General features: G+C 44.9%; 1 protein-coding gene across 4 annotated transcripts in view; it reads left to right on the top strand.

The window, feature by feature from the left end:
* Positions 1-11,774, top strand: part of Dus2 (dihydrouridine synthase 2) — a 44,136-nt gene that overhangs the window by 2,030 nt on the left and 30,332 nt on the right. For all 4 annotated transcript variants that reach the window (XM_048437047.3, XM_048437046.3, XM_048437045.3 and 1 more), the window contains exon 2: positions 1,551-1,691. In XM_048437047.3, the coding sequence (XP_048293004.3) occupies positions 1,566-1,691 (126 nt within the window). In that variant the 5' untranslated portion in view covers positions 1,551-1,565. The remainder of the gene's footprint in view (positions 1-1,550; positions 1,692-11,774) is intronic.

Raw genomic sequence — 11,774 nt, 5'->3', positions numbered from 1 at the left:
CCTCCCCGGTCCCCTCCTTTTCTTCCTTTATGTAGCCTGGCTAGCTTAGAGCTCTCCATGCCCAGCCCCAGCCCCTGACTTTCTTTTAGTTTAGTTCCCCTGTCTCTCCATCGTTGCTCTCGGGTGTGACTACTTCTCACCAACTTCACTGAATCCCTGCCACCTCTCATGCTGATCACTGAATTGCCTTTGAATTTATCTCCCTGCAGTCCTGCCTGCTGAAAGTCCTTTCTTGACCCCTTCCTCCAGTTTCCTATTCACACAACAGACATTGTGATCCTGGAAAAACATGAACGAACTCCTGCTCCTTCTCCACTCATAAGCCTTTCCTAGGTCATCTCTTTGATGTCCCACAGAGACGTTTCTCAGGGCTACCTCTTATCTCACGGCTGCTACTGTTATTTCCTCTCCTTGTGTGGTCCTCCTTGTCCTCCGTACAACGCCTCCAAAGTACCAGACAGGCTCCTCTGTTGCCCTGTGCACTGGCCACTGCCTGTGTTGTGCATCCTAGTACGTTCCTACTTGACTGATCCAAATCTTTGTTTAAATCTTATCTTTTTATGACACACACCCCAACTTCTCTTTTTAAAAACTGATTCTAATGCTTTCCATCTTGATTCATTTCCTTTTTATTTTTTTTTTAATTCTTGTGTGTTGCTAGTTTCCCAGGACACTATCTAATGGTTTACTTATTTATATACTTACTGGCTTTTGCGAGGACTCCCCCACCCTGGACTGCACACTCTGCTGGGCAGGAGTCCTGTTACTCCCGCTAGTCCATTTTGTTCTCTGAGTCTATGACATTTTTGTTCCCAAGAGACCTTGGCCGTGACTGGCACTTAATGAATAGCTGTTAGATGAATGGCTATGCATGAATCAGAGATAAGTGTTAGAAGTACTGAGAAAGATGAGCTGGGCGGTCGTGGCACACACCTTTAATCACAGCACTCGGGAGGCAGAGGCAGGTGATTCTCTGTGAGTTCGAGGCCAGCCTGGGCTACAAGAGCTAGTTCTAGGACCGGCTCCAAAGCTACAGAGAAACCCTGTCTCGAACAAACAAACAAACAAAAAAGAGAAAGCCTGCCCAGGATGATAGGAGGGATTTTTTTATTCACTTATGTTTCTTTCTTCTTTAAAGTTATTTTTTATGTATAGAAGTGTTTTTGCCTGCGTGTGTATCTTTGTTGTACTTCTGTGTCTGGTGCCTGCGAAGGTCAGAAGAGGGTGCCAGAACCCCTGAAACTGGAGTTACAGAAGGTTGTACGCTACCATGTAGGTTCTGGGAATCAAACTCAGGTTCTTTGCAAGAGTGCTCCTAACCACTGAGATTTCTCGCCAATTCTCCGTTATTTTTTTTAATTTAAAAATGATTTTAAATTGTGTGTGTGCTGAGGCCGGAGGATGACCTTCAGAAGTCAGTTCTCTCCTTCTGCTGCAGGGTCCAGGGATCAACCTCAGGCCGTCAGGCTTGCATAGCACATGTGCTTACCCGCCGAACCCTTTCACCGGCCTGCCGCTCTCGTTCTAACCTGTGTTTTCCCTTTCTTCAGGCATAGCGAGAAGGAATGATTGGGAACAGCCTCTCCCTGTGCTACCACAATAAGCTTATCTTAGCCCCCATGGTTCGGGTAGGGACTCTACCAATGCGACTCCTGGCCCTGGATTATGGAGCAGACATTGTTTACTGTGAGGTAAGTTATTCCTGGTTTTCTGGGCGCCTCGGGAAGGGGAACAGTTTTCATCTTTGGGTATGGCAGTGTTTAGGAGAGGGGGAGGTGGAATGGGACCTCCACTTGTGGTTGCACTAAAATCAGGAGAGATAGCACACGTGACACTGATGAGGTCAGGTGGTCCTGAGGCCCTCAGCAACAGCAGTGGGTCAGATGGATAGATGTCCACCCTGTCTCGTCACTGCACAGCCCCCCCCCCCAGTACACAGGTGTACTAACTGACACCTGGAAGGGGGAAGAGAATCAGATGCAGGCTAAGGAAGTGGGATGAGGTTGGCATTGGTGGCCATAGGATTTTTTGGTGATAGGTCAGTAAATAAATCCACTGGCTGCACCAGAGATTGCTAGGGCTTCAGACCCAGGTTCAGAAAGATCTGATAGGAAAATGGTTGCAAGACTAAGTTGATGCTGGATAGTGAGGGAGTGTTCTTAGTTGAACACTTACCGGAATTACCTAGAGGGCTATCAGAATGTGGTGGTCGAGATGTGAGGGAGAAGAGGCTTCACAGCCCATGTCAGCCAAGAGGGAGAGAACATGAAGCAGGCGTACATTCCCCTTAGACATGCTTCCTCCAGCTAGGCCACATCTCTGCAAATTTCTGTCCTCTTCCAATAATGTCATTAGATGAACTTACTGATGAAGTCAAAAGCCCCATTTCTGGAAATGTTTCATTAGGGGGCCAATCTTTTAACAAGTAAGCTTTTTTTTCTTTTCCATTTTCATCTAATTATGTAGCCCAGTCTAGGCCCAAAGCCTGTTCTGTTGCCTCAGTTTCCCTAGTGCTGGGAAGTGAGAGGTAACATGCCTAGTTAGCTTAGATGTAGCTACGTAAGATCCAGCTCAAAAAAAAATCAAAGCAATCAACCAAATAGTTGATCAGCCAAATAAATAAATGAACTCCGTGAAGAAGGCCAGAAAGTATTTGATAAGGGAACGAGGCAGCCGGGAACATATGTAGTGTATTAGAGGGCTTGGGGCTTGAGGAGTGAACAGCAAGGTGAAGAAAGTCATTTGTAGGTGACTTGAATGTTTATAGACTGAGAGGAAGGAAGGCATTTGGTCTGAGGGGGCTAGGGTGATAGGGAAGGTCAGGTCTTACTTAGGTTACCAAGTTTGTGAAGGAAAGTGTTTTACTTCCTCAGCCCCTTACTGGCTCCAGGATCGTGTTTTTTTATTTTATTATTTTTCTTTTTTTTTTTTGGAGACTGAATCTTACCTTTGTAACCCAGACTGGCCTCAGTCTTCAGAGTGCTGGGACTGTAGTCATGTGGTACCATGTCCAACTGCCAGCTGTTGTGTGACATTATTTATAGAGAGATATGAACGAACACATACTCATCCCAGAAAGGGTACCAGTGACAGAGCAAAGTACAGATACCACCAAGTCCAATTTGGTGAACAAATAAGGGTGTTGTTGTTGTTCTTCTTCTTCTTCTTCTTATTATTATTATTGAAATTATAACAGTATAACATAATGATCCAAATGAGTTTTATTGGAGTTACATTAGAGTGTAGGAGAGGCATTACATACAGAAGCAGAAATGACTCCCAGACAGTTGTCTTACCACAGCTCACCCCAGCATGGGAGGTGACTTCCAAAGGCTGGAAATGCGGCATGCATTGCACAACTTTCAGGCAACTAGACAGATTGGAGAATGTTTCTTATAAAGCTCAGTTGTTGAGCCTCTTTTAGATAGCTCAGCCAGTCTCTGTCCTTCTAGGTGGCTTAGCTAATCTGAGAGTGACAGTGTCTTTTAGAAGTATTTATATATAGTTGCAGATGGAAGGAACCTGGTATATTTGGTTGGTTTCAGGGACTTTCTGGAGCCTTTGAGTTGTTGAGCCTAAGGTGCTCCCCTTCAGGAAGGCATGTTTCACCTCCCCTAAAAAACATCCTGTGTCTTTGGGAGGCTCCTTCCAGCATGGAAGGTTAAAGGATGGAAGATTTTATCTCTCTTTAGAATATCCAGTGTTGGCTAAGCTAACACTGCACTCAGGAGGCAGGGGCATGCGGAGCTCTGTGAGTTTGAGGCCTACAGAGTGAGTTCCAGGACAGTTAAGGCTGCATAGAGAAACCCTGTTTCAAAAAACAAGACAAAGGGGACTGGAGAGATGGCTCAGAGTTTAAGAGCATTGCTGCTCTTCCAAAGGTCCTGAGTTCAATTCCTAGCAACCACATGGTGACTGACAACCATCTGTAATGGGATCTGATCTGGTGCCCCCTCTGGCCTGCAGGCACACACACAGACAGAATATTGTATGTATAATAAATAAATAAATATTAAAAAAAAAAAAACAAGACAAAGGGGGCTGGAGAGATGACTCAGAGGTTGAGAGCACTGGCTGCTCTTCCTGAGGTCCTGAGTTCAATTGTCAGCAACCACATGGTTTACTCACAACTGTCTATAATGAGATCTGGTGCCCTTTTCTGGCATGCAGGCATACAGGCAGGCAGAACATTGCATACATAAAAAAACAAACAAAACAAAACCAAAAAAGAATATCTAAAATGAAAGGTTTTATCTTAGAGGAAATCGCTTCACAATACCAACCTAAACTTCTTGGCAAAGTGGGGGGACCGGCCCTTCCCCGAGTTGACAGACAGGTGAGGAAGACGTAATGGAGGGAGTTCAGCCAACGGGTCCCATGGCCATAGACTTATAGGATGATTAGAAAGCCACTCTTTTGTTGGAAATGAGGAATGGGGTAACGAAATGATCCATGTAGTGCAGTTATTAACCACATGCTGATTAAGCCCGTTAGTTTTGAGTCCTTTTATTAATGGCCAAACCAAGAATGGGCTGGTGCCTCTGAAAAGTCTCTTGATACCCAAGATTAGATGTAAGGATTTTTCCAGCAGAAGGATTTCTTGGCAGCCAGGAAATACCACAAAGTCACACAAGAGATTTATTGGGTAGAAATACAAGGCAGTGGCTGCCTCTCAATGGGAAAAAGACAGCAGAGAGTAGGTCAAAGGGAAGGGCTTTTATAAGGCCCTGCACCTTGTGCAATGAGAAGGGTGTTCTTCTCCGGTCCCTACATCAGAAGTATAGAGTTTTCAAAGACAAAAATCATGATTATGGGAGACAGAACCTTAGTGAGGGATTTAGAGAGGCCTAGTAACATCTGTTTTCTTTTTTTTCTTTTTTTTTTTTTGTTTTTTTTTGTTTGTTTGTTTTGAGTCAGGGTTTCTCTGTGTAGCCCTGGCTGTCCTGGAACTTGTTCTGTAGATGACCAACCTGGCCTCAAACTCACAGAGATCCGCCTGCCTCTGCCTTCCAAGTGCTGGGATTAAAGGTGTACACCACCACTACTTGGTAACGTGTTTTCTTTTCGAGGCTCAGCAATATCTTCTAGACACTGCATCGTCTGGGCCATGGTCAAGGTCATGGACAGTTCCAGAAGTGCTGCCAAGGCAGAGGTGACTGTTGGGGGTGGTGAAGTGTGGAAGGCTGAGGAGTGACCAGGCCGACACAGAATAAAGTTGGGATAGGATGGTGTTCCTAGTCATCTCTGCAGGAACCTGGGGAAGGGGACGGTTCACAGCCTATGGAACAGAAAGCTGAGAAGCCTGGATGAGGGGGATATGCTGATGGTTGGGGATTGTCATGCTATAGCATAGGGCCAGGGGTCTCTAAGACGATGGCAAGGTAAAGTGGGAGAAAGTGTTCACCAAAGAGATTTTTTTTCCTGTTTTTTCAAGACAAGGTCTTATTGTAATTCAGGCTGTCCCCAAACTGTCTCCATATCTAAGGCTAGCCTTGAAGTCTAGATCTTCTTGTGCTCCCAAGTGCTGTGAGTTCTGAGATCGCAGGTATGTGCCACCACGGGATGGTTCTTCCAAAAATTTAGTGCAGAGGGCAGAAAGCATGATTCTGCATTGGGGCTCACAGAGGCTCACATCCTGGTTCCTAAATATCTGCAGAGAAATGTGATAGGGATTGTGAACAGGCAGGTCTGTGAGCCTTCGTGTTAGACCTGCCTTGGCATGGAGGAAAGCTGTGTCCTGGGGTTAGGTGTTGGGGCGCCAGACACGAAAGGTCCCTGGGGTGCTCAGCTGTGTGTTATTCTTAGTTTTTCTTGGCTAGCACTAACCTTTACCCTCCAGAAAATTTTCTTGGGTTTGGAAAGGAAATAGGAAAAGGAAGAGTAAGAATCACTGACTTCTCAGAGCCTGAGGCCTGGGGCACACACACACACACACACACACACACACACACACACACACACACAAGACCAAATCCCAGGGAACAGACAGCTGTTAAGTCCTTTTTTTAAAAAAAAATATGTATTTATTATTGTGTATACAATATTTGTCTGTGTGTATGCCTGCAGGCCAGAAGAGGGCACCAGACCCCATTACAGATGATTGTGAGCTACCACGTGGTTGCTGGGAATTGAACTCAGGACCTTTGGAAGAGCAGGCAATGCTCTTAACCTCTGAGCCATCTCTCCCATCTCTCCAGCCCAGCCCCCCCCCCTTTTTTTGTGGAGACAGGGTCTCACTTTATAGCCTTGGTTTGTCTAGAACTTACTGTGTAGTACAGGCTGACCCCAAACTTCCAGAGATTCACCTGCATCTCTTTTCCTGAGCAGGAATTAAAGGCATGCACCACTATGCCCAGCAGGCAGTTGCTAAGTTTTCTTCCTTATGGTGAGCTCACATGCTTTTGCAGGACGACAGAGAGGGACATGGGAACTCTTCACCAGTGGAGTTCCTTTTTGCCAGGCAGGTTCGGGGGATGGCAGATTCTAGGGGAAACCCCCAGCTTACCTGCTGTCTACTCCATCTCTGTCCAGCTGTGCCCTCCCAGGGTCACCTCAAAGCTCAGGGTGAATGGTGTCCCACTCCATTGTCCTTGCATTTTGCATTCTGTCTTCATTGATAAATCTTTGTCTGCCCCATGTCCTATCGCTTCCTAAACCTGTGCCTTTTGTAAGAAAGACTTGATCCATGGAGTGCTGGCATCTTGTCCCTGCCATGCCCATCTTACTAATGTCATGTACTGAAGCAGGTGGTGGTAAGGACCTTAGCTCTTTCGAATCATCAGCTCCTGTGGGCTCAATGTAGTGATGCCTACATTTATATACTCAGCACCTTCCTATGACCTTCATTTTTCCTGAGAGCCCAGAGAGCCAGAACCTGGGTATGTTTCCACTGAGAGAAGTGTAGACTATATGTGGTGGGAGGGTAGGCTGACCCTCACAGTACAGTGCTTGTTTTAACATTCATGGTTCGATGGCAGCCTGGGTCATCTGTGCTAATGGGGTCCTGTGCCCCAGGAGCGGTCTGTCTGCGAGGCTCCACACTGTCAGCTAATTCTCTGGGAATCCTTGGGCTACTTCAAGCCATTTAGAAGTTAGGCGCCCAAGGTTTCTGTAATTATTTTAGTGTATGCCTCCTTTCCCCACCGCTCCACTCTTCCTTTCCTTCTCCCCTCTTCCCTTTCCTCCCCTCTCTGTTTTTTTGAGATAGGGTCTCATGTGTGGCTGAGAATGACTTCAACACTCTTATCTCCACGTTCCATGTGTTGGTGTTGTATTAGTCAGCGTTCACTAAAGGAACAGAACTAATGTGTATAATCATGATATAAATTCTAATAATTATATGTAATATAATCATTATATATGCTTGGAGTGTTTATTAGAGTTGCTTACGGCTGAGCGACTGAGCCAAGGTTCTTATTCTTAGGTATCAGGAGGCACTTTACCAGTCAGGCCATTTACCGAGCCACAGTACCTGTTTGCTTACTTGTTTGTTTTTTTTGTGTGTGTGTTTTGTTTTGTTTTGTTTTAATGTGGGTGTTGACTAGTGACTTGAACCCTCAAGCTTGCACACCAAGCCCTTATTGGATGAGCTGTCTCCCCAACTTGAAAAACATGTTTTACCAGTAAATGTGACTAATTTTTTCTCTTAGGTTCTTGTTCAGATTTGGAGTGAGAGCAAAAATTCCAAATACTTTATACCTGTTTGATGTGTTCTATGCTGAGAGACTCGGTGTGATTTATGAACAAAGATGTTTTAGTTAGAGGAGTCCTAAGCTTTCCACCCAGGCCCAGCCTCTGAAGAGAGCAGGCAGAGAAGTAGCAGCTGCATCTCTTGTTTGGCTTGGGAACCAGAGTCTGAGTGTTGGACATGCGACAGTGTGGTGCCTAGTGCCCCCTGGTGGAACCAGAGTTGTTCTACAGGCCAAAATCAGGATGAATTGCCAGGATGTTCTTTCTAGGTGATTGACATAGTTGATCTGTGTGATTAAGTTGTCGACTCAGCTCACCCGTCTTGTACAATGGGATTCCAGGAGTACAGACTTTAAGGAGACACCTGCCTTATTTTCTTCATGTATATAATTGGCTTTTTGAGACAGGGTCTTATGTCATTGCAGTGGTGGGCAAGGTGGCCTTGAATTCCCAGTGTTTCCTGAGTGCTGGGATTAAAGGCATGTGCCAGCACACCTGACAAGATTTATTTTTCATTTTTATCTGATATATGGGTATTTCACTTTTATGTGTGACACTATTCCTGGGGAGATGTGAGCAAATGCCTCTCATCCCAGATATGGAGCCAACAGCAGACCAAAAAAGTACAAATACCAACCCAAAGTCCAGTTTGGTGAACCAGAGTTTTATTGGGGTTGCTTAAAAACTGGAAATGACTCAAAGACCAAGGCCTGCCCAAGCATGGATGACAGCTCACAAAAGCCAGAAACTCAGAGCACACCGCATAACCTCCAGGCACCTTAACAGGCTGGAGGGTACACTTTCCAGGTGGCTTGTTTTGTTTGAACCTCTTCCAGGCAGCTCAGCTGGTTTTTGTTTCTTTTAAGAAATTCTGGGGGTTTCTGCTCCTTCCATTCTGCTTGGTTGATCTGTTTATTCCTGGCTACTGGGTCTGAACTTCTTCCAAGTAGTCAAACTGGTCTGAGAGTGTCTCAGCAATCCTTATTTATGCTTGGGGAGGGAGTAGCCTAGGGAATTTGGTCAGCCAACTTGAGTTGTTTACTTCCTGTCTTAGCAAGCGTCCCTGTAGGATGGAATCTTTCTTCTTTTTCATCTTTTATTCTTCTCATTCTCCTCTCCTCCTCCTCTTCCTTCTGCTTCTTTTTCTTCTTCTCCTCCTCTTCTTCTTTTCCTTCTCTTCCTTCTTCTTCCTTTTTTTTTTTTTCCTGACAGAGTTTCTCTGTGTAGCCTTGGGTGTCTTGGAACTCACTATGTGGACCAGGCTAACCTTGAACTCAGAGATCTGCTTGTCTCTGCCTCCCGAGTGCTGAGATTAAAGAAATCCTTTAGTCTCAGAGGAAACTCTTACACAGCAATGTCTGTGCAAGCTGTGGTGCCTGGTGCTCCATGGGATTCCTGCAACTGTGTTTGGGGTGGTTGTGAGCTGCCGTGCGAGGCCCTGGAAATGAAACCTGGGTCTTCTTTTAGAGCAACAAGTGCTTTGAACCACCAATCCATCTCCTCCTCCCTTCTCAGCCATTTTTGGTGTACAGTTCAGTAGTGTACAGTATATCTATGTTGCTATGAAACAGATCTTTGAAGCTCTATCTATCATCTTATAAAACTGAAGTTCTTTAAGTGCAACTCCCCTCTTTCCTTCCTCTCTAAGCTCTGGTAACCGCTATTCTGCTTTCTGTTCCTGTGAGTGACTCGGGTAATAGAAACTCTACAGTAGTTGTCATTGGGTAGCTGGTTTATTTTACCTAGTGTAATGTCTTTTTTTATATATTTATTTATTTATTATGTATACAATATTCTGTCTATGTGCATGCCTGAAGAGCCTCATTACGTGCAGGCCTCATTATAGATGGTTGTGAGCCACCATGTGGTTGCTGGGAATTGAACTCAGAACCTTTGGAAGAGCAGGCAATGCTCTTAACCGCTGAGCCATCTCTCCAGCCCCTGTAATGTCTTTTTTAAGATTTATTTTAATTAAAAAAGATTCATTTTACTTTATGTGGGCATGTGCATATGAGTGCAGTGTTTTCGGAGGTGACAAGAGGGTAGCAGGTCCCCAGAGCTGGAGTTGCAGGCAGTGGTGAGCCACCTGCTGTGGAGGCTAGGAACTGAGCGCTAGTCCTCTGCAAGAGCAGCAGGTGTTCTTCATGCTGAGCCATCATCTCTCCAGGCTCTAACACAATGTTTTTAAGATGTATCTAGGCCGTATGTGGAAATACATGTCTTTAATCCCAGCCCGGGAGGCAAAGACAGGCAGATCTGAGTTCCAGGCCAGCCATGAGCTACAAAGCAAGACCCAGGCTAAAAATCAAAAGAATACAAAAATAAAACCAAATTTACCTAGCTAAGGCCAGTGAGATGGCTCACTGAGCAAAGACTCTTGCTGCCACCCTGATGACCTAAATTCAATCCTTTGAACATACACAGTGGGAAGAGAGAAACTACTCCCAAAGTTGTCCTGTCCTCTGTGTGTGAATGGCATGGCATTCACATGTACATGTACATAGAGAGAGAAAGACAGAGAGCTCCTTCCCCTAATTCCTTCCTTCCTTCCTTCCTTCCTTCCTTCCTTCCTTCCTTCCTTCCTTCCTTCTTTTTCTTTTTCTTTCTTTCGTTTTGTTTTTTTTTTTGTTTGTTTGTTTCTTGAGAAAGGGTTTTAATTTGCAATCCAGGCTAGTCTTTCTTTTCTGAGATAGAGTCTCATGTGCTCCAATCTCATGTGCTGACCCAAAACTCACCATGTAGCCAAAGATGACCTTGAACTTCTGATTCTCTTGCTTCTGCCCTCTAAGTGCTGGTATTACAGGTGTGCAACCCACTGCTGCTTTTATGCAGTTTGGGGGCTGGAACTCAGGCTTTGTCAACGGTAGGCAAGCACTCAACAACTGAGCTACATCTCCAGTGAGACAGATTGTTAATAGTTAGTCCTGGCTGACCTTGAGCTCACAGAGATCTGCCTGCTTCTGTCTCCTGGAAATTGCAGTCATGAGCCTCTGCACCCAATATTCTATGCAGGTCTTGAACTTGTAAATCTCCAGCCTTCAGAACTTGTAAATCTTCGAGCTAGGTTTATAGGCAGACACTACCATGTCCTACTTCATTTTGCTGTTTTTGCTTTGGTCGTACTAGGGAACGTTACCAGCTCTTCAAAAAAAATTTTTTTGAGTGTTTATGTGGTGCAGTTCAACTTATTTAAAAATTTGTTTTGAGGATGAAGAGATGGCTTCACAGTAGTTAAGAGCACTTGCTGCTCTTACAAGAGGATCCTGGTTTGGTTCCCAGCACTGAGAAAACATGCCATAGCCATCAATAACTCCAATTCTAGGGTATCCAATGCCCTCTTCTGACCTCTGTGGTACCAGGCATGCACACGGTGTACATACACATGCAAGCCAAACATTCATATGCATGAAATAAAAATAATTTTTTTTCAAATATACAATTTTTTATTTTTATTTTTTTGGTTTTTCGAGACAGGGTTTCTCTGTAGCTTTGGAGCCTGTCCTGGAACTAGCTCTTGTAGACCAGGCTGGTCTCGAACTGACAGATCCGCCTGCCTCTGCCTCCCAAGTGCTGGGATTAAAGGCGTACGCCACCACCGCCAGGCTTGAATATACAATTTTATATTTGAGGTATAATCTCACTAAATTGGCTAGACTCTCCTTAAATGTCTAACTTCTATCTCTGTCTCCCAAGTAGTTGAGATTGCGGACATGGGGCATAGAATCAGAACCACGTGCCCAAACTTGACCGTGGTTTTGTTCAGGACTGGACATTAGATGTTTGGTGATTTGAATGTTGTATTGAAGGAATAGACACAGAGACATGTGTTTACCCATATGTCGTTTATGTTGATAGAAGCCATGTGGACCCATCAGGACCTTTTGCTCATCTCCTTGATACTCCTATACATGGAATGGTATCACCAGGCTGCGGTGTGGTTTGCTGAGGCTCCTAAGAGATCCATATGGGGATGAATATCTTGGATGATAATCTTTTACTTTTTCTTGGTTGCCCAGAGTCCATGGCCATGAGCTTCCACATCTGCTGAATCACTGAACAAAGCAGAGCAGTCTTGTAACCAACCA

This window comes from Myodes glareolus, chromosome 22 (genome assembly GCF_982192425.1).
Source record: "Myodes glareolus chromosome 22, mMyoGla1.1, whole genome shotgun sequence".
Taxonomy (NCBI): Eukaryota; Metazoa; Chordata; class Mammalia; order Rodentia; family Cricetidae; genus Myodes; species Myodes glareolus.
Note: the sequence above shows the minus strand (reverse complement) of the source record. Positions and strands in the feature narration are given on the sequence as shown.